This window comes from Podarcis melisellensis (assembly GCF_964234715.1).
Source record: "Podarcis melisellensis genome assembly, chromosome: 9".
In the NCBI taxonomy this organism is placed as follows: domain Eukaryota; kingdom Metazoa; phylum Chordata; class Lepidosauria; order Squamata; family Lacertidae; genus Podarcis; species Podarcis melisellensis.
The window spans coordinates 29,012,594-29,035,512 of NC_138541.1; the positions used below are offsets into that span (position 1 = coordinate 29,012,594).

The 22,919-nt window shown below is 43.0% G+C and overlaps 2 protein-coding genes across 3 annotated transcripts in view; one reads left to right on the forward strand and one right to left on the reverse strand.

Annotated features, from left to right (window-relative positions):
• Positions 1-170: 170 nt before the first annotated feature.
• Positions 171-13,387, reverse strand: NUDT6 (nudix hydrolase 6). The gene is made up of 5 exons (XM_081926455.1): positions 12,982-13,387; positions 12,153-12,356; positions 10,041-10,096; positions 3,089-3,147; positions 171-563 (listed from the first exon to the last, which is right to left on the reverse strand). The coding sequence occupies exons 1-5, from the start codon at positions 13,232-13,234 to the stop codon at positions 176-178; spliced, it is 960 nt and encodes a 319-aa protein (XP_081782581.1). The 5' UTR covers positions 13,235-13,387; the 3' UTR covers positions 171-175.
• A 563-nt stretch (positions 13,388-13,950) lies between these two features.
• AFG2A (AFG2 AAA ATPase homolog A) overlaps positions 13,951-22,919 on the forward strand; it is a 158,716-nt gene continuing 149,747 nt past the window's right edge. The window contains exons 1-6 of one of the 2 annotated variants that reach the window (XM_081926425.1): positions 13,951-14,827; positions 15,870-15,994; positions 17,519-17,676; positions 19,323-19,381; positions 19,975-20,604; positions 22,695-22,824. In XM_081926425.1, coding sequence (XP_081782551.1) covers positions 14,560-14,827; positions 15,870-15,994; positions 17,519-17,676; positions 19,323-19,381; positions 19,975-20,604; positions 22,695-22,824 — 1,370 coding nt within the window. In that variant the 5' untranslated portion in view covers positions 13,951-14,559. The remainder of the gene's footprint in view (positions 14,828-15,869; positions 15,995-17,518; positions 17,677-19,322; positions 19,382-19,974; positions 20,605-22,694; positions 22,825-22,919) is intronic. The other variant, XM_081926426.1, reaches the window with a different exon arrangement.

Here is a 22,919-nt window from a genome sequence, read left to right on the forward strand (position 1 = left end):
GAAAGGGGATTAAACATGTGTATAGCTAGAGGAAACATTAGCATTTCAAATGAAATAACATATATTATCCTGTTAGAAGGTAGAAAAGGGAATTTAATTTGGAACAGAATATACGTATATTTTAGTACAAGGGATTTTTTTTCTAAGCCAAAAAACAACAACACTAAATGTATTGCTAACCTGTCATGTTTCTATAATTCTCTGGCAGCTCTCTGTGGTACAGCTTATAGAAAAGGCCTGTGTACACAGATGGAAATTCTCTCATGGTTAAATCAATTTTATCAAACCCTTCCCTATACCCATAAAGAAGCAATCTAGCAATACTGCTGGTGATTGGAGTAGTGTCTGATGTCTTGGCAAGCTCAGCTAGGTCCATCCACTCACACCTCAGGCACTCCTGTTGGCATAAACTGATTTTGAAAGAGGAAGGCTCCATTCGGCAGATGATGTACATATCCGACTTGCCAAAGGCTCCCGGGTGTCTGTGTTGCTGCCGTATGCTTAGGAGGGACTTGAATTCTGACTTAATGCCAGTCTCCTCGAAGACTTCTCGAACTGCTGTGCTCCCTGAGGAGGAGGAAAAAAAAGAGTTCATTTTTTAAAAGCATTAACTGTAATTCTCTCCTCCATCTTCTCTCTCGCTTTGCCATTAGATTTTCAGTTGTGGTAAACATGCCTTCAACAGCACCATCCCTCCCTCTGTTAGACTGAGTGAAAAATATATCCCCCCCCCAAAAAAAAAACCCTCTCCACAAAATACTTTGGTTGTAGCTATTATAAAAGCACTATTGCAGGTGTTTAATTTGAAATGCAATGTATATGAAACCACCTTATACCAAACAAAGCAATTGCTGTCAAAAGTTTTCTGTTCTGTTAAAAAGCAGAGCTACTGCATTTATGATTAATCCTAGGTACGACCTGAATCATAAAACTGTAGAGTTGGAAGGGACCACTAGGAACATCCTAGTCCAGCCCCCCAAAATGCAGGAATAGTTTGCCCAACGTGAGGCTCAAACCCACAACCCTGAGATTTAAGAGTCCCATGCTCTACTGACTGAGCTATCCCAGAGCTTCAAAACACAACCTTGGCCTTGAATACAGGCAACATTAATAAATTTCTTCATTTCTGCTATGTAGAACTTACATTTTGGAAATGTGTTTGTGGCTCTAAAAATAATTTTAAAAAGCCCAGTCCAGCAAATGCATAATTAGGAATTATGAAATTAGGTATGTGTCTTATGTTTATTAATCACTCTGTGATTTTAATCATGGGTGGTATACAGTATCAATGTCCATAAGTAAACTAAAATAAATGGGTTATACAGTGGCACTTACAATTATAAGCACATGTGGAAGACAGAGCCACTCCTTCCAAGTAGTAAGTTGCCTCTTATTGCAAGAGTTCATTGTGGATTTAAGAGTGAACTAGCAATGGCATTACTGACCTTACAATCGTACCTTGGGTCCCGGACGCCTTGCGACTCGAACATTTTGGCTCCCAAATGCTGCAAACCTGGGAGTGAGTGTTCTGGTTTGCGAATGTTCTTTGGAACCTGAATGTCTGACGCGACTTCAGCAGCTTCCAATTGAGTGCAGACAGCTCCTGCAGCCAATCGAAAGCTGCGTCTTGGTTTTCTAACATTTTCAGAAGTCAAAAGGACTTCCTGAACGGATTCAAGGTACAACTGTGTAAGATAATTTATGGCCCTAGAGTTATGTCACCCATTCAGATGTTCAAGTGGGCTCCTCATTTGTTCTGAGTTTGTTCGCTGTTCTGAGTTTCTTTCATTTGAGGCCAAGGAAGTCGGCAGATATTAAAATGTAAGATTCTAAATTAATTCCCCTAGCCTGCTTTACAGGGGCTGCTTAATTCCCTCTAAAATATTGGTGATCATGACACTCTTCCCTTCCTACGTATGCTGTTTCCCCTCTCTTTCAAATCTGGAGATATCTAAGGTTAGCATTAATTCTGCACAAACGTTTTTCCTAGCTGTATTTAGCATGAAACCATTTTAGAAGCTTGGTTCTGCTGGGTTTGCAAACCATGGTTTGGCCTGCAGGTTTGCAAACCATGGTTTGGCTTACAAAAATATCAGGGCAGCCACATTTATTTTAAAATAATGACATTATAACGTTCACATCATTGTAACAAAATTTGCAACAGTCTGCCTTGAACATCATCCGATACAAAGGCACCACAAACCTTGAGAAACAACATAGTAAATTTTAAACAGGAGTTGCTCCTGCGCACAATCCATGCCATATAGCAAAATGTGAGTTGCACAGTACATGCTGATGGTTGATGCGTTAGCAAAATGTTGGCTGACTGCTTTGCTGTGCTACCAAATTGCTATTCTGGCTTTAGTATGTTGATTCATACCATTGTTTTCCACTTTGCAGACAAAGTATATTTTAAAACAAAAAAAAATTTCTTCCAGTAGCACCTTAAAGACCAACTAAGTTAGTTCTTGGTATGCGCTTTCGTGTGCATGCACACTTCTTCAGATAACATGTGTGCATGCACACGAAAGCTCATACCAAGAACTAACTTAGTTGGTCTTTAAGGTGCTACTGGAAGGAATTTTTTTTGTTTTGACTATGGCAGACCAACACGGCTACCTATCTGTAACCGAAAGTATATTTTGTGAGATTAACATATCTATTCAGAAATAGGTCCTGTTGCGTTCAGTGGGACTTATTCCCAGGTAAGGGTGTAGCCTAGGTTGGCAGGCTACAAAGTATGCTCACTTAACCAAAACCCAGTTTCACTGAAATCAAGATATGCTTCCAGTGTAACTAAATACTAAGTTAAGTATGTCATGACTAGATTAGTAAATTAAGACAGTTTTCACTGAGTTATTCTTTTAGATATAAAATCATGCCATGCCTTGTGTATATAAATTAAGAAAAATTACTTACTAGGAATAAGGATGCAAACAATTTTGATGTGCTATAGGATTCGTCATTTTACGTACTTACAGCCAGAAGTTCCCATTTGCCATCAACAGGTTTCAAAGAAATTGCAGGCATGACGACTTGGGAGGTGAGGAAGGACCAACCTTCTGTAATTACCGAAATAGCCAAGTACTTACCAATATCTTCGCCGGGTTCAGACAATCCTCCTGGAAATTTCCATGCATTTCTTGTCTTAACAGGGGAATAAAAACAACCATATGGTTAATCTGTTTCCTTCAACAAGACACCAGAAATAAATTGCTGCCTGTCTTGACTGGTCCTTTCTTTTGTTTTTGCAAATGTGATCACCAAAATACAATTGGGTGTCTACGTGTTTTGCAATATAATAGACATATAGTAGATGTCTATTATATTGCAAGAAAACATACACTGATTTGTCTTATGACTGTTAGATGGTTTATACTTGCAACATTGCTGCTCATTAACAGTTTTTTAAAGCTGCTATAGGTAATTATATTCTATAGCCACAATCCAATGCAGAGTTAGGCAAGTGTAAGCCTATGGCCTTAGGGGACGCAGGTGGCGCTGTGGGTTAAAGCCTCAGCGCCTAGGACTTGCCGATCGAAAGGTCGGCGGTTCGAATCCCTGTGGCGGGTTGCGCTCCCGCTGCTCGGTCCCAGCGCCTGCCAACCTAGCAGTTCGAAAGCACCTCCGGGTGCAAGTAGATAAATAGGGACCGCTTACCAGCGGGAAGGTAAACGGCGTTTCCGTGTGCGGCTCTGGTTCGCCAAAGCAGCGATGTCACGCTGGCCACGTGACCCGGAAGTGTCTCCGGACAGCGCTGGCCCCTGGCCTCTTAAGTGAGATGGGCGCACAACCCCAGAGTCTGTCAAGACTGGCCCGTACGGGCAGGGGTACCTTTACCTTTACTTTTAAGCCTATGGCCTTAAGTGTACCTAACTCTCTGTTGGACTGGAGCCTATGCAATCTAATATTTAATCATGTATACTCTACTTCAATGTTTGCAAACACCAGTACATTTTCTAAACAGTGATTGATTGTAGTACTGTTCTATACTGCACTGGCTATGAATTTTACTTTTGTGTCTGTAATAACCAATGTGTATCACATCATTTTTGGTTATGAAGCTGAAAAATAAAGCTGAAGTTCTTGTGTGCCAGCTGATGAATCATGTGCTTGCGTAATTTTTAAAGACCAAAATGGATAAAGGTTTTTTACCAGCATGGTGTGATACCTACTGCTAATGACATTCGTTTCAAAGGGCAGGTATGTTGAAGTTGAATGCATTGTTTTGATTTGCACCCCAGGAGTAAAGCATTACATATTTCTGATTATCTTTCTCATTTTTGTTAGACCAGCTTCAGATTAATGTGTGGTAATGGGGAGGGGGGTGGGGACTGAGTGTTTCCTAAAGCAGTAGTATCCTTCTAACTCACTTGGTCAGTGCACAGTAAGAGAAGGAAAACTTTCTGTAGTCAAAAAAATAAAAATAAAAATTTGTCCACTAGCACCTTATAGACCAACTAAGTTTGTTCTGGTATGTACATTTTAATTTTTGCATCCAAGGTCGAAACACCTTTTAGGTATTATACAAAAATGAAACAAAAATGAACAAAAATGAAAATGTACATACCAGAACAAACTTAGCTGGTCCATAACAGTAATGGCCAAACTTGGCCCTCCAGCTGTTTTTGGACTACAACTTCCATCATCCCTAGCTAACGGGACTAGTGGTCAGGGATGATGGGAATTGTAGTCCCAAAAACAGCTGGAGGGCCACGTTTGGCCATCACTGGTCTGTAAGGTGCTAAAGGACAATTTTTATTATTATTTTTATTTCGACTGCGTCAGACCAACACAGCTACCTACCAGAATCTAGAACTTCTGTAGTCAATTAGTTGGATCCAGTTTGTTGCACACAGCCCACACTGAAACCAACCATTGTTTAGTTGTGAATGACATGTCCAATTGATTTCAATGGGATCTAAGTGCAGCTAATTTCCAATGTTTTGCATGCTCTCTCCCTGTCATGGTGAAGGCTCCTGCCACGAAGTATGAGCAAGGGTTGTGGGGAGAGGAGCATGCTTCGTTATTTCACTGACACTGTGCATGGGGAGAGGTTTCTGCACCACCCTGCCCCTGCTCATTTTGCTCTGTTGCAGCAGTACCACGACTGACAGGGATTCTCTAGGCAAGCAGTGGGAACCTCCAGTTTGCAGGCCAAGCACAGGCTTTCAGACCTCTCTATCTGGCTCTCAGGACTCTCTCCAGACCATGAAGACCCCATCAGCTCTGCTGTGCATTCACTTGACTGGATGTATCCTTGAACCATCATCATGCCTCTTGCCCAGATAAGAGATAGGAGTCTGGCTTTTGCATGGGTAGAATGTAGCCTATTGCATAAAAATAGGAGTTGCATCCCTTTCTTTTGCCTCTGTCCCCAACTACATGTGACCCCTGGAAGGTCCTGAAGGACACCGGTCCTGAAAGACCTACATTGGCTCCCAGTACATTTCCGAGCACAATTCAAAGTGTTGGTGCTGAGCTTTAAAGCCCTAAACGGCCTCGGCCCAGTATACTTGAAGCAGCGTCTCTACCCCCATCGTTCAACTGAGGTCCAGCTCCGAGGGCCTTCTGGTGGTTCCCTCACCGCGAGAAGTAAGGTTACAGGGAACGACACAGAGGGCCTTCTCGGTAGTGGCGCCAGCCCTGTGGAACGCCCTCCCAGCAGATGTCGAAGAAATGAACAACTATCTGACATTTAGAAGACATCTGAAGGCAGTTCTGTGTAGGGAAGTTTTTAATGTTTGATCCTTTATCATGTTTTTAATATTCTGTTGGGAGCCGCCTAGAGTGGCTGGGGAAACCCAGCCAGATGGGTAGGGTAATAATAATAATAATGTTGTTGTCCAAGGGGGGGATTAACCCTGGCGTTCAAAAGGGGTCCCCACATCAGCTCTAGGTAATGCATTTTGGTCACTTTTGCTGCTACTTCCCTGCCCCCATGGGATAAGCAAGTGTGTGTGAGAGAGAGTGACCTTCTGGTTTCCATAGTGCAACAGGGGCCATACTACAGAAAATTGCCTGTCCCATCAGAAGAAAAGAAGAAGAGGAGTTTGGATTTGATATCCCGCTTTATCACTACCCGAAGGAGTCTCAAAGCGGCTAACATTCTCCTTTTCCTTCCTCCCCCACAACAAACACTCTGTGAGGTGAGTGAGGCTGAGAGACTTCAGAGAAGTGTGACTGGCCCAAGGTCACCCAGCAGCTGCATGTGGAGGAGCGGGGAAGCGAACCCGGTTCACCAGATTACGAGTCCACCGCTCTTAACCACTACACCACACTGGCTGAGATGAGGGTATGAAATCAGAGTGCAGAGACACTCCCACCCCTGCTTCACAGCATATTAATGGGTTCTTCACTAATTTACATACAAAACCAATTGGCGGGTAACCTATTTTGTTTCATGGGCCTTTAGACTTTGCTTTTCATGGCTGGAAACTGTTTTGCATTTTAATGCTCTTCAGCCCTGACGTCACATATGCAGCTCTTAACACAGTGCAGGTCACCGTTACACAAATACATAGACTTTGAACTTTCAATACATTTGGCCACACCACTGGAATCTAAAGTGCTGTGAAGTTTCTAAGCACACTGTTTCTGAATCTAAAAGTAGCTGCTGGCAAATTTCAAGCAATTTTTTTTTTAAAGGCAGAAAGCCAAATCCTTAACAAGTACAATATGGTTCTTCATAAACTTGCTCTCCCTTGCTTAAAAGTGTGTTTTAAAATGTATTTTTGGAGGAATTGTTATTTCTTAAATCTATTAATATTATATTCTCCATCACCCATCAGATATCCAGAAAAGAGTGTTATTTTTTCCAAATTGGGATGTGTGAATTTTCCTGTGCTGCAAACTGTATAACTGTAGCCAGTTAACAGCTTACAATTTGTGTGCCAAACTTAAGCATTAATCTGGCAATTTGTCAAAATGCAGGCAGTTTTACATTACTTGCTACATTGGAGGATTTGTCCTTGAACTTTTGAATTACAAATGAAACATATAATGCCTGTCTTTCCATTAATTAAATGTGCTGTATAGCTAGCGTGAGTTGAAAACTAATCGTACAGCTAAGACGAAGAAAAAGCAATTATTCAACCAGAATATCAGGAGGTAACTGGAAATAAGCAAGACCTTATAGAAAACAATAGAAATAAATGCTTCCTGGTATATATAATTTGGTTGCTGACTGAGAATTTTTAACTATCCCAGCATTTTTTAGTATAGGTAATAAATAGTTTTAAGATACGGTATAAAGTTCTTAAGAGTTTTATATTTCAATTTATTATTTCTATGCCATTCTTAACGTATCTTTCATCAGTTATACTTTCCACTGAATTTAAGATACATAGCTGAATCCTCAAACTGTTAAGGTTTAATTCACCAAGTTATTGATTCATATCTACCTTAGATTTGTAGTGAGTGGAGGCAATTATCGTGTGATGGATATTCAGTGGCTGCCTTCCAGTTCCACATTACAGAAACCACCACGACCACAACTAACACTTGTGCTTTGGCAGGTTCAGCTATGAGGCCAAGCAGCGAAGTGTATATGTGCAGTTTAAATAATCTGGCAAGCCCTATGAATAGTGGTCTATTGTTGTTATCAGCTCAGATGTGTAATTTATTGCTGTGCTGGGGCTATAAATGCATCATGATGTCGCAGACAAAACACGCCTCTGTTTGGAAAAGAACCCACAGTGGTCACAGTATAACATGGGGATAAGTGGGTTTAAACCCCATGATTGACAATCCCAAAGAGCCAGGGTGCCTAACACTGCTGAATCATGGCTGGTGCTGGTACCGGGTTTGATGAAGCCTTAGACAAGACACCCTCGCTTGGGTAAGGCCCCCTCAAAGCTTACTGGGAAGTGGGAATGGGTGGCAGCGCTGAAAGCATCATGCTCTTGCACTTCCTTGGTCCTGCGCTATAAAGAGAAGTATGGGGTGAGGCATCCACAGCCACTATTATCTACCCAATGCCCAACACTCCTTTGCTCCACCTCCAATGTGTGTGTTGGGGGCGACAATCAGAAACTTTTGGGGTAAGAGAAGCAGTGGTAAATGTAGCTGTCTGGCCCAGAACCTTTATTTATAGTGCCAGGCCATACAAGCATGTGATGGGCCCTTCTGGGGCCCTAGTATTTGCCCCACCTGATCATGGCTATTGGCTTTACCTGGTTTCAACTACAACTATCCCGGTTGCATAGCAGAAAATCCTCTTGGCTATGGTGCTGGCAGTTGTGATTGCAATGTCAGTCCAATCCTTTTCCTCTCAGGCCCCATTTTCCTAGCAAAGGGGTGGTTCAGCCACTGCTATCCACCGTCTGGTGCCTTCTCTGCATGACTAATGTGAGTACGTCATCAAACGACCTCATGATGGGTGGGTATCTCTTGATGCTTGAGCGTGGGTTACAATGACTACGTTACATTGGCTTCAGCCCCAGGATAACCCAACACAGTAATATTGTAGGGGCCATAAGACTGATAAGACGTCAGTATACCTGAAGGAGTGTCTCCACCTCCATCGTTCAGTCCGGACACTGAGGTCCAGCACAGGGAACCAGGCAAACGGCCTTCTCGGTCGTGGTGGCCGACTTGTGGAACGCCCTCCCATCAGATGTCAAAGAAATAAACAGCTATCTTATGTTTAGAAGACATCTGAAGGTAGCCCTGTGTAGGAAAGTTTTTAATGACTGATGTTTTATAATTTTTTTACGTGTTGTAAGCTGCCCAGAGTGACTGGGGAAACCCAGCCAGATGGGTGGGGTATAAATAATAAATAATTATTATTATTATTATTATTATTATTATTATTATTATTATTTAAATCTCATTCAAGTCCATAGGTCTAAATTAGATTCAACACATGTATGCCAATGCAATTGACTCATGCATTGTAGCTTTAAGTCATATACAATTCAACATGGGTTACTGCTTATGAAGTGAATTGTACAGACTAGAGTTACTCTGCCAGTTTTGGCTGCCTTGCTGTCTCTGCTAAAACTTTTAATAAATTCTCTTCAAGCAAATTACAGCAGACGCCCAGTAGCTTATTTTTAAAACCTCAAATGTAGCTTGCTTTTTTCTCCAAAATACCAAGAGAAATTAGGCTGCTCCTCGCAGCTTAATGGTTTGAATTTTTCTTCAGTTTCCATCCTAGATTCTACCAAACCCATCTACTCCCTGTAATTCTGTCTGTAACATCCCGTAATGGCTATGAAACATTTAAAGGCACAAACAAGATATGTTCAACTTGATCCAATGCATTATTACTCAGAAGTGTTCCACTGTGGTGGTCAATGGGACACTGGGGAGTGAGAATGCATAACACTTCACTTTTAATGTCCACTTGCTGATTATCTGTTAATTTAACAAATGGCTGAATTTCAACCCACCAAATAAAGAGTGTGTGAAGGCTCCACAAACTGAAAAAACAAAAGCCACTCAAGCCTTAAGTTCAAACAAAAGATTATGAAGATAACATCAATGACTTAAAAGGAAAAGCAAAAGCAAAATGCCAGCATCAAAATCCAGTAAAACTCACAGTGAGCTTTTGTACAGGTTGTTTAGGAACTTCCAGAACTGAATTACCCTTTCTAAATATAGTTAGCTGAAGAAAAAGTATTACTTCAGACCATTGCTATCCCAACTAATCATTGACAAAAACAATGATCACAGAGATGATCTACACTCAAAAGTATTGGCCTTTGTCATTTTGTCACTACAGATGGAAGTGAATAAAATTAACTTTTAACCATTACATGATATAAAAGACAAACAGGCTTGTTAATACAATTCACTACATTCAAGTCAAAGAGCTGGATCTTGATAAAGGCCAGAGGAAGAAATTCTGGTGGTGGCGCTGTTCTGCAAAATGCTGTGGAAGAGCTAGTGGAAGACTTAGCGCAGACATTGAGCAAGGACGCATCTTGAGATGGTGCGCAAGGTCTTATGCACAAGACTTGTGCCAAAACCTTCCAGCAAGCGGAAGTATGTCTCCAGCACCAAATTATTTCTTCTAGATAATGTGAAAGACTTACTTTATTCCTGTCCTGTACGACCAATACTTTCCCAGTGTGGACATCTAATACAGCACCTGTTGGAGAAAGAATATTTTCTGTATCCTCGGATTTTTAATGAAGAACCAATGATCAAATGTTATATTCAAAGCAATGGATGTTCTTTAAGGGGAGAGGGGAAATTAAGGGTGATTCTTTAGAGAAAAGATACCATTGGAAATGCCATCTCTCATGACGAAACCAATATAGCGATCACTTCCCCAAATCTGAAACAAGTGGCTCAGATGTTTATTAGTTATGAGGCTGATGATCCACAACCCTGTCAAAATGTGCCTGCGTGTGCCTGATCTTTCCACTCTGCATCAGTTTTGCCCTCTGTCTCTCTGCCCACCTTACCCAAAATTTAAAGCCTCTTAATGGACAGGCAGTGGCTTCTGAATGCATGTTTAGCCACTGACTTCTGTGGGCTGCCTGCATGTTACGTTTTAATCCTGCATTTTTGAAGGACAATGAGATTACATTTATGAAGGCATATAGACTCCAAAGCAAAAGTATTTCCATATGCACGCTTAATAAACTAATCACACTTTTATGTGTGGGAGGAATGGTTTATAAATGAAACAGCAACCCTGATGTAACATTCTGAAAGGACATTCCTTAGGAAATTAGTCATAAGCCTTCCAGCCTATGCCATACAATGATATGACTTTGTCCTTCTGGTACATGGTTGGCAGTGTTCTGGTTGGTGTGAAATCTTATTTAGGATGCAAAGCAAAAGCTCAGATTAATTTGGAAGTTACCTGCTAAGAATGTGCTTGGCTTTTGTGTTACAAAAGGAGTCTCAGATTTCTATGACACTTAAGTGTGAATGAGCAATCTGGCCAGCGAATTCTGTACCGGCGGAAATTTCTGAGCTGTCTTCAGAGGCAGCCCTACATATAACACGTTGCAGTAATTTAACCTAGAGGTTACCAGAGCATATTGAAAGCATAATACTATTTTAAACAACATAGTGAAGTGTATGACTCAGCGGACATTTTACTTTTGTTTCAATCATAATGTCCTTTTTACTTTTGTGTTGTAAAAAAGTTTGTGCGAAAAATAATAGCCATACAGTATGTTGTTATTAAAACCTTCCTGTGCACTGAGTTACTGCAGAAATCGGCAGGAAGTAGCATTTGTTTGAAACGTAAGTGCTTTAGGGCAAATCTAACTACCATTATATTTCAAAAACCGTTGAAGACAACAGGGTTTCTTTAAGAAACTGAGATTGGCATGCGTACCCTGACAGTGCTTTCAGCATTATATTTTCACATGACAGAGGCAGGCTCTTTCAGTTGTCTGGAGATGGAAATAGCAAAAATGTTCATTTGTGGTGGTTCTAGGTAAGGAGAGGTAGGGTGAAGGGAGGCCAGATAACAGGCACACAGCACAGGCAGGCAGTGACTATGCCATGTGCCAGCCCCTTGTCCAACCTGGGAAACTGCTTGTCCTTTCAGCTACCTCTCAGGTCTGTGGCGGCTGCTGCTGTTGAATGCCAGGTTGGCTTTGAATAAGACCTCCCTCAGTCATGATCTGATTGTGGATGAGGAGGCTGATCTGGTCTGTATCACTGAGACCTGGCTGGGTGAGCCATGTTTTAATTACTGTACAGTCGTACCTTGGTTTTTCAAACAGCTTAGTTCTTGAACGTTTTGGCTCCCAAATGTCGCCAACCCGAACAGTGACTGTTCCGGTTTTTTAAACTATTATTGGGTGCCAAATGTCCGATGGGCTTCTGATTGGCTGCAGGAAGCTCCTGCAGCCAATCAGAACCCGCAATTTGGTTTTTGAACATTTTAAAAGTTGAATGGACTTCCGGAATGGATTCTGTTCGATTTCCAAGGTACGACTGTATTGTTTTCCCCATAAGCTCAAAAACATGCTCAAACATGCCCTTAAAACCAAATCAAAAAGTATTTTTTGTCTTTGCTGCCCTCTACCGATTTAGCTATGCTACAATCCTAAACCAACTTTTTGTGGTCTGGAAAATTTTGTGAGTTGAGGCAGGATCCACAACTCTGGTTATTATTAGCCACTCTTAGCACCAACACAGACAACAATACACAATGCTTCTCTCTTTCTGAAGCTCACCTGCAACTCCTACTTGATGAGTAGCATAATGGGGTAACCTGCTGCGTCCTTCTGCTAGCCAAAGGGTGAGTGTGGCAGAGTCCGATTCTGCATGGTGGAAGGCAAAGCCTTGCTCTGCAGCCACAGCTATAAATCTGCTTTGTAGAATAGGAACATGCAGCCAGACTGCTACGTAGCCTTCTGTTCTCCATTGCCTGATAGAATCTGGGAGGAGGGAAGCACAGCAGAATATACTGATGTCTATGCTGGCCAGGTGGGGCTCGCTAGCTCTTGGAGGCTTGGAACAAGTGATGGTCACATGCCTCATCAAGCCCTCTATACCATCTCCATATACTGTATAAGGGGTAGCTATGGTTGCTTCAAGGATAAAAGAAATATGTGCACAAGCTAAAATGAATTATCCTTTTGAATGATCCCCTGTATCTGAAAGCTAAAGGCTGGCATTAATCACACTGGCTGCATTTGTACAGAGATACAAAAAAACCAGGCAATTTGGCTGCAAAGATACAGTTGCTTTTCTCCTTCCTTTGTTGTGCAAGAAAACTAAATATGGAGTCAATTAATTCCATTCGAACTGGGCAAGAAGCCAGGATATGAAGCTATGATTCGGATGAAACAAGGCATGGGGGGATTCTAAATCCTATATCGGCAAATCCAGGTTGCATAATCGTTATATTTGACTGGACAGTGTTGCGCAACCAACAAGCTGGTCGCCCACCAGGAGAAAAGCAGACTAAATGAGCGAGCTTTGGTCTGCCAGGCAGCTGCTCGAGCGCCGACCCTGCAAAGACGCGCCAGTCTCCCCAGAGGCTCAGCAAAATGCACTTGCCCTGCAGGCACCTCCGGAAGGTTTCTGGCTCCAGGCTCTCCGGGGAGCGCAGCTGGGACAGGCACAAGCTCAGCCCGCCAAACTTATCCCGCAGCGGCTGCAGCCCGGCCTCAGACAAGCCAGAGGCGGCGGCGGCGGCGTCACCTCGAAGGCGGCCGCTCGAGCAAACGCGGCGCGGAGGACGAGGCTGCAAGAGCCGGCAAGCCAAGGGCAAGAGCCGCCGGCCCCGCGCAGTCCACCCGGCCCCTAACATGGCGGCAGCTCCGGCGACAGCAACAAGCCTCAGAGATAGGAAACGGGGGGGGGGAAGGCTAATGGCGCAGACTTCCGGTAGTCATGGGTAAAGCTTTGCTCGCGTCCTCCTGGAAAGCGAAGTAGGGGCGGTTCGCGTTGCCTCGCGGCATCTCTGCAATTAAAAAGAGAAAGAGCGAGAGAGAGAAGGATGGATGATGTTAAACTTTATTTATTTATTTATTTATTTATTTATTTATTTATTTATTTATTTATTTATTTATTTGATTGCATCTGCTGTTACAAGAGAGAGAGATGGATGATGTTAACTGCGGTTAGGCGTGTCCCAGTCGCAGTGGCGAAGTAACGTGAGAATAGCAGTGAAGCGATGAAGGTGGAGATGAAACCACTCTAAAGCGGCAATCCTGCACCCTCTTACCTTGAAACCGATGGGACTTATTTTAAGCGGACACATTAAAAGAGTGCAATTATATGCATACCTAACTGGCAATAAGCCCTATTGAACTTCCGAGTTAGGCACAGAATTGCGCTTCACGACAGCTATCAGTTTAACGCTACGCGTGTTTGACTTAAAAGTGAAGTTTAACGGGACTTGCTTTCTAGTTCGTTGATCGCTGGCTAAAAACAACAGCGCCACTCTAAATTAAAGTGAAAACCCAAATTCAGTTGGAGGCCGCAAGTGTTGGTCGCAGCTGCGGCGTGGGAGCCTTACCTTCCTCTTAGGGGACGTGGCTCAAGAGCCGGGTCTCTTTAGTCCCAAAGCAGTTCCGAATGACAATTCCGGCATGGCATCGAACTCGGTTGACAAAGCGGTCAGAGTTGCAGCGATAGAGGGACAATCTCTTCGCTCGTAGAAAAAAGCTCAAAGCACTTTGGGCGCCCCAGGCGTCAGCGAGGGTTGCTACGCCGGTGGCAATGGCATTTGTTTGCGTGGGATGGGGGGGTATTGTTGGGTCAGGTTAGCCATATTGAGTCCTATGCTGTGGGTGGGTTCTTGTTGTAGTTGGGCTGTGTAGGATTTCTGTAACTATGAGATGCAAGGTAGCTTTCCTCTGAGGCGGAGTCGAGGGGCGGCGCTGAGAGGATTCAACTCAATAGTTCCCTAAAAGATTCCCATTTTAAAAGATGTGCTGATCCCTGGCACTAACTTCCTTTAAAAAAACAAAAACAGCTACACATTTATTTATTTACTATATTTTTGTTTCAAAGCGTCTCGGGGAAAGGGACCCTTACTGTATCGCTTTTACCATTGGCGCCTATGTGCTTCCACCATTCCTGCCCCGCATATGGAGGAGACCAAGGCTCGCGATCGGGTCCGGAAGTGGGATGTTGCGCGGAGCGCCGCTCGGCCGCCATGCAAGCACAGCTCCTCTTTGGGCGGCGCCGGCCTTCCTCGGGAGAGAAGCATCTCCGGCTCCGTTGCGCCGCCTCCCGCGTGCTCCCCTCCTGCCCGGTGCCATGTCCTCCTCCTCCAGGAGGAAAAGCAAGGGGCGGCCTCCCCACCCGGACGCCGCTTCCCCGCTTGCCCTGCGGCAGGCGGCTCCCGAGGCTCCCGGCAGGCTGAGCCTGGCTGCTGCAGAGTTCCTGAGCAAAGGTAAGGCTGGCAGCCCTGAGCTAAGCGACTCAGCTGGAACCGGAGTCCCGCATGTGGAGCTTGTTTAAAACAACTACGATTAGCCGAGCGAGCATGGCTTGCTTGCATCCTCGATGCCCCTCCCTGCTCCTGCTCACAACCACCCTGGGAAAGTGGGACTGGCCCATGATCACTCGCTGAGCTCCATGCAAATGAATCCTGGGCGCCCACCCACCCCGTCTAAGTTCAGCGCTTTCTCAGCTATGCCACACTTTCCCTCCCGAACTCTTCTGTCTTGCAGTTTTGTCCTCGATCCTCCTTTTCATTAATGGGGAAGCAGAACTTCCATCATTTAAGTTGAGTGAGTTGTACATTCCTATGCCGCTCTATAGTTCCCAAAGAACAACTCCAAAGAGCAACTCGAGTTTTGTGTTGCCTCCGACACGAGTTTATAGGGTGATTGCAAATGTATCGGTTTAACACACAGGCATCTTTCTTCATTGGTATCTTGAAAACACTCCCCCCCTTTGGTTTGTGTCAGATGTGTGTGCAGGAAAAATCCACATTCCTACTCGTTATGACCTGTAAAGTCTCAATTCTGTAAAGTGGTTCAGAGGAGAAAAGTGAGGGAGAGGCAGGTTGCTTATTTATTTTCCTAGATTGGTTTCCTTTCCTCTAAGAATCTCAAGGCTATACTGCATGTGTTCATACAAACACAGCCAATGTCTATTTAAAACAAGCATCTGTAGCAAAATCTGAACATGTATCCAGCACAGAAATTTTTAGGATGGTGTCCCAGAGTTTTTCTGGTTGCTTGCTTTAGACATTGATTCTTTGCATAAATAAACATTTTTGCGCTTTCATATTCTGTTATGGGTGATTGTGAAGTCCAATAGTGTAAACAACTTTTGATACAAAATTAGACACAATGATTTCTGTGACAACTCAGTCTGTTACTCATAGTAATGTTTTTCTTGGGGGGGGGGTAGATTTTACATGGCTAGAAATCGTTGCTTGAGCAAATGATAAATCACAGCACACGTTGCTTCTTCTTTAATTTTAGCAGATGACAAAGTCCCCAAAAGTTACAGAAGATCTCTTGTGCAGCTGGCCCTCAACAACATGAAACTGGCAAATATATGCATAGGCCGACCAGTGTTGCTCACCAGTAAAAATGGAAGACAAGAGGTGATGATTCTTTTCATATTGAATTGTTGGGCTGTGGTGGTGATGGTGGAAGAATGATTATGCTAAATTGGTGGGAAGCAATTAAAACATGCGTTGAGCCCTTCCATGGGATTTCCTGGGAAAAGGCTTGGCTGATTTCAAAGCTTTACGTTGAGAAAAAAAAATTCTGATATTGGGTGTGATGCTTTTAAGCAAGTGATCAGTCCCTCAGATTTTATGAAGATCTTTAGGTGTGGGCAACTTTTGGCCCTCCAGATGTTGTTGAACTTCATTTCCATGGGCTGAGCTAAGTGAGCTTCGAAATCAGCTTGATTTTACTGTTTTAACTTTCATAAAACACTTTGAGGGTTGTTGTTGTTTATAATCAGTGTATAAATTTAAACAAACAAACCTCGCTGCAGCATTCTGCACCACTGCAGCTTCCAGAACAATCCCAAGGGAAACCCCACAAAGAGTAGATTACAGTAGTCCTGTCACTGTTGTTATTCATTTATTTCATATAATCTATACATTGCTAGATTATTTTTAAAAACCCTCAAAGCAGTTTACAAAAAGATAAAGCAATACAATAAAATAAAATGTTTGCAGCCCTACTTTCAAACCTACAGAAGCTAAAATACTAAAACAGATTAAAATGACCTCAACTTTCTGGGTAGGCTAGTCTAAAGAAGAATGTTTTTAGAAGGCACTGAAAAGAGTAAATTGAAGGCACCTGCTTGATCTCAATAGGCAGGGAGCTCCAAAGTTGAGATACTGCCACCCTAAACGACCGAATTCTCACAGGCATCATGTGGCACGTGGATCAGGCATCATGGGCACGTGTAGTAGTGCCGGTTCTACCAATTGACATGGAATTTGTTGTTAAACAAATAGGAGCCTATTGCAAATTGCCAGAGATTTGTCAATAGATCCTGCTCTCTCCTTTACTAGAGGCAATAAAGGCTATGCTATTATCTCCAGGACTATTATTTCCTGGAGCTTGTGGAAAGTGATGGTACAGGGAGGAGAAGGAAGGAAGGAAGGAAGGAAGGAAGGAAGGAAGGAAGGGAAGAGATGATAGAACTCAAGTCTCTGAAGCAATTTCTTGGAATTGTTGTGGTCTTTCTGGCGAACTGCAATTTCACATTTCAAGTAAGGGTAGCAGCGCGGTGCTGTTTTTGCATCTTCACAGCTTCTGGTCCAAGAGAGCCCAAATGAAACCAAAGAGAGAGAGAGAGAGCTGGAATATATACCAAATGCTTCTCGTCTTTTCCCATGTTGCCTTTTAATGGGTGAGACCACTGGTCCATGTAGTTAAGGATGGTCTACTTTGATAAGCAGCTCTCCAGGGTTTCAGATGGGACATTCCCAGTCTTATCTGGAGATGCTGGGGATTGAACCTGGTACATTTTGTGAGCTATGTTCCTTGCCCCTGTTTGTCCCTCCCCTGTGCTCACTGCCCCCCCTGCCCCCGCCAAAACCTGGATTGAGAGGAGCAGTTTAAGATTTGTTAATTGCTGGTTCTCTGTATTATATTTTGGATAGGTTTGTACTGCATGGCCTGTTGCCGGCTTTCCTGGTGGAAAAATTGGCTTAAGTGGAATTACACAAAAAAATCTGAAAGTGGGACTTGGCGAAACAGTCATCGTCGAGCCTGTGACTGGTGCTGTTATGCAGGCAGAGGACGTACATTTGAAGCTGAGGTATGTTGAAAATATATGCATTTTCTCCAGTCTTCCAATGGCCAAGACAGAACACACCCACCCCACCCCTCCCTATGGTTTCTCTGGCTTTCGAGAGCCGTCTAGGGGGCACAAGCAGGGGGAAGGAGTGGGGGGAACCCCATTACACTAGTGGAAGTCCTCTTATGAGTGTCTGCTAGTGGGACATGTGAGTTGGATCCAGCCCATTGTCTATATTAAACTATGGTTGAATGTAGAGTTGTGAACTGGTCCAAGAGGTATTTCCTGAAGGTAGATTTGTAGAGTTGGGCATATTGATTTAATATACCTGACACGCATAGGGTGCAAGCTGACTTTGTTAATAGGCGACACAAGGGAGTTACTGGAGTTGGAATGCAGTATATTGGTGTCACCACTGCAACCTTTTATCTCTCTCATGGTGGTACTGCATTTCTGACAGCACCAAATCCTATCACACAGTCAGAATGCAGGAAGTTGAACCCATCCTATATTCTATGTTTGGAACCAGCATTTCCCATGTTCTGCAAAAGAGAGATCAACATAACTACCTTTTTTTTAATATAACGGAAACAGAAAATTTACAGTGGTGCCCCGCAAGACGAATGCCTCGCAAGACGAAAAACTCGCTAGACGAAAGGGTTTTCCGTTTTTTGAGCTGCTTCGCAAGACGAATTTCCCTATGGGCTTGCTTCGCAAGACGAAAATGTCTTGCAAGTTTGTTTCCTTTTTCTTAACACCATTAATGCAGTTGCGACTTGACTTTGAGGAGCAACTCATAGAACGCAGTGTACATAGTAGCCTTTTTTGAGGTTTTTAAAGACTGGTGATTTTTGAAGCTTTTCCAAAACTTCTTTTGCAGCCATTTAGTAAGTTAAGCTTTTAAAACTTTTTTTGGGGGGGTTGGATTTTGGGTTGGGGTGTTTGGAATTCAAGGACTTGGTGTTGGGGAGGGGTTTGCAAGAATCTGGAAGCTTGTGTGTTTTTTTCTGCATTTTTATGATTTTCTGTGACCATTGGGCAACTCTGCTGTTTTTTTACAAAAAATTCTGGATTTGAATTTCTGTGTGCTGGGTGGCTGGGGGAACAGTTGGGGAGGGGTTTGCAGGAATCTGGAAGCTTGTGATTTCCCCCCCTGCATTTTTATGATTTTCTGTGACCATTGGGCCACTCTGCTGTTTTTTTTTTAAAAATTCTGGGTTTGAATTTTGAAATGCTCTTTACAGTATGTGTGACTTTAAAGAGCACTTAATAAACTCTTGTTGTACCAAATTTGGCTTTGTTTGGACTTTTTTTGACCATAGGAACGCATTAATTGATTTTCAATGCATTCCTATGGGATTTCGTGCTTCGCAAGACGAAAAATTCGCTAGACGAAAAAATTCGTGGAACGAATTAATTTCGTCTTGCGAGGCACCACTGTACTTAGGCTGCAGTCCTCTGCTCACTGACCTGGGAGCAAGTCACAGTAAAGTCCGTGAGACTTTCTTTTGAGCAGACGTGTGTATGATTGTGCTGTTAGTTCTTTATGCTAGGCTACACATGGTTGTTCTTGAATTACACTTGCTTTAGCAATAACTTTCTATTCATCGGTTATTATTGATGTGGGTAATATAGTGGCATGTTGTAATTTTCCCACACATTTCCAGGAGCGAAGATGCTTGCCTTAATGTGGTCGAGTTGACTGCCAGTCTCCTAAGAAATCTAGGTATGGGTTTTAAGCTATTTGTTCTTGGTGTATTATTCCCTTCTAATCACTTTTCTTTCTTTTTCTTTGGAATGCTAAATAATACATTCTGTGCTAATGTGTGGGGAGACTCAGCCAGATGGGCGGGGTGTAAATTATTATTATTATTATTATTATTATTATTATTATTATTATTAAAACTGACAGAAAATACTGCATATCCTTTCTTCTCCCATATTGTCACCCAGCATGTGAAAAGTTCTGTAGGTAAGGATTGAGTCTTCAAATAGTCAATACATGACTCTTGTTTAATGGTAATAGAAAGAATGGGAGAATTCAGAGGATTTGAAGCTTCACACTTCAGCCACACCATTGCTTATATTTCAGATCTCTTTATTTTTATATAAAAATAGAACCTTATAGAACAGAGTGGAAGGCAGTGCCTGGTGGGAAGGTGGAATTAGGGAAAATAATGTTTTCGTCCAGCGGGAGTCTCTCCTGAATTTCTGTCACACAGCTGGAACAAAGCATTTATTTACACTCTATCTTTTAAACATGAACTGCTGGGGGGAAAATGGTGATGTTTTTAAGATCTCCTGTTTTGTTTCTTATAGATGGAAAGGTGGTTTTACCAGGAAACCTCCTGCAAATCACTTTCTATGGCCGATCTTGCAACCTGATGGTTACAAAGGTGAAAGGAACAGACGGGGTTCTGCAGGAAATGGAGGACAGTCGTGTTTCAAAGCTAGAACAGAAATTGTCACTTGATACCAGTGATTTTGACTTATCTGTGCAACTTGACAAACTGCTCATTGAAGACAGTCAAGAAGGAACATCTACCAGCACTCCATGCAAGCAGGTGGATCACAGTTTATCAGTTAATGCCTCCATAGATACCATGGTGTGTGAGGAAGAGATTTCTGGTTCAACACAGTTATTTGGTGGCCATGTTGCAGCCTCCCCTCCTGTGCCTGAAACTACCAAGTTAAAAGGTGGCGAGGCCTGCATGGAAGGGTTACTGCAGACTAATCAGACAGGAGCATCATTGAACTCTGAGCCATTTTACTTCATATCTTCAAGGACTAGGATAAATTTCGTTGAATCTCGAACTAAAGAAATAGAAGAATGTAATCTGGAACCGAAGGTTACTTACAGTTCTATAGGTGGACTCCATAACCAGCTAAAAACCATAAGAGAAATGATTGAACTTCCCCTGAAGCAGCCTGGCCTGTTTAGAAGTTATGGTAGGATAGATGTGAATTAGATGTCTTGTTAACAACTTGCTATTAAATATTTGCATATCTTTCCCCTGCGAAGAGCAGCATTCTTTCTGCTCTGATGATAGATCTTTTGCTGCTGCCTATAACTGATTTTACTCGCTGTTCTGTTATACCTTTTCAGGCACGTAAGGTAATGGAATAATCTGTTCAGGGTTTTGCAGAGTGTTTGTTCTCTGGCTTAAGAATGTGGTGTGGGGGGGATAGCAATGCATTTTGTTGTAATAATTAATGTGTTTTAGCATCTTTATTATTTTGTAAGATCAGGATTGCAGTTCATTTTCTATTACGTTTTTATTGTGTTTCAGTGGGCTTCAGTAATTAACACTATCTTTAAACTATACTTAGTAACTTAAAAAACAAATCTGTATTGTACAGCATTGTAAGCTAACATTGATATGTAGGCTGTAAGTACTACAGTTGTGCCCAGCACCGGAAGTAAATAAAGCTTACTTCTGAGTAGGCAGAGCTAGGACCGCACTGTCAATATCAGTAGAAGAATTAAATATGTGCCTGGCCCATTGAAAATCCATGGGACTCCAGTATGAACTTTGGCTGGATTCTGTTGGAAGCTTGTGTGGCTTCAAAACATTTGCAATGCAATCCTGTGTCCCTGTTCTCTTGGAAGCCTGTCTCACTGAGTTCAACAGGTATCACTGTCAAGTAAGTGTGCATAGGATTGTAGCTGTGTTGTAGCAATTTTATTCCTGTTTAAGTCTCACTGTTTGCCATAGCACTTACTCTCTAGCAGCTGGGATAGCTCAGTTGGTAGAGCAGGAGACTCTTAGTCTTAGGGTTATGGGTTCAAGCCCCACATTGGGCAAAATATTCCTGCCTTGCAGGGGGTTGGACTAGATGACCCTCATGGTCCCTTCCAACTCTACAAATTCTATGATTCTATGACCTGTCTTTTCGACTTCAGTCCTAGCACCCTAACCTTGCTTTTAGAAGTACTGTGTTGCCAATACAGTGGACCCTCCGGATACAAATTAAATTCATTCTGGGTGTCCGTTTGCAACCCGAAAAGTCCGCAGGCAGAGGCACCGCTCCTGCACATGCGCACGGTGCAATTGAGTGTTTCTGCGCATGTGCGCATGGCGAAACCCAGAAGCATACACTTTCAGGTCTGCTGTGTTCGTAACCTGAAAATTATGTATCCAGAGCGGTACGTAATTACAGGGACCACTGTACCAGAAAGAGTGAGATAGCAGATTTGATATCTTTAAAGGGTTTTTAAAAGTTGAGGCAGAACTGCTTTTTAATGACATAGTTTTCAAAAGGCTCAAATGTACAGCTGTTGTTTAAAATTGTTCATTGAAATGTGCAGTTGAGATATGTACCGTATTTTTCACTCTATAGGACGCACTTTTCCCCCTCCAAAAATTAAGGGGAAATGTGTGTGCTTCCTATGGAGCGAATGCAGGCTCCTTGGCTTCAGCTAGCAACGCGAAGCCTCTGAAGCGCAGAGGGAGCACTCCCTCCGTGCTCCTTGGCTTCGCATTGCTTTCACTGAAGCCTGGAGAGCAAGAGGAGTCGGTGCGCACCGACCCCTCTCGCTCTCCAGGCAGCCGCCTGAAGCCTTTGGAGCGCAGCGCGAGTTCCCGCTGAGCTCCGAAGGCTTCGGGTTCCTTTTGCTGAAGCTGGGACAGCAAGACTCTCCTGGCTTCACCAGAGAGGGAGAGCTGCGTGGCGCCCCTTCAGTGAAGCGGGAGGAGAAATAGAAGGGGCTCTGTTTCTCCTGCCACTTTGCTGAAGGGGCGCTGAGGAGAGAGGGGAAAATTTTTTAACTTGTTCCCCCCCCTCTAAAACAAGGTGCGTCCTATGGTCGGGTGCGTCCTATAGAGTGAAAAATATGGTAGTTGGAAATATTGCAGATGTGGGAAATCTCATTGCAAAAGTTGCAAGATGCTAGTTTCTTCATATACAGTTAATGGTATTTTTCAGAATCATTTGTGTTTGTCACTACAGGAGTAGTTGCATCATTATCATTATTAATTTTAAAATCTCTGTCAGTCCATGAAATGTGATCTCTTCCTCTTCTATCTGACTCGTTAAAGGAATCCCCCCTCCACGAGGGGTGCTGCTCTATGGTCCTCCAGGAACAGGGAAGACCCTGATAGCCAGAGCAATTGCAAATGAGGTTGGGGCTCACGTCTCCACCATTAACGGCCCAGAAATAATAAGCAAGTAAGTCTTCCTAATTTATTTATCCTTGCTTTGCTTTTTCCTGCCCTCCAGCTACAGTTGCTATTTTGTACCTGCTTAAAACAAAACAAAGACCC

What these genes read in the sequence shown, in the direction of transcription:
- NUDT6 (XM_081926455.1), bottom strand. Translation starts at nt 13,234, where the DNA reads ATGTTAGGGGCCGGGTGGACTGCGCGGGGCCGGCGGCTCTTGCCCTTG. An exon ending in TCGTACAGGACAGGAATAAA is followed by an intron (nt 3,148 to 10,040) that starts GTAAGTCTTTCA and finishes TCCCCTGTTAAG; the next exon opens with ACAAGAAATGCATGGAAATT. An exon ending in CCCGGCGAAGATATTGGTAA is followed by an intron (nt 564 to 3,088) that starts GTACTTGGCTAT and finishes CTCCTCAGGGAG; the next exon opens with CACAGCAGTTCGAGAAGTCT.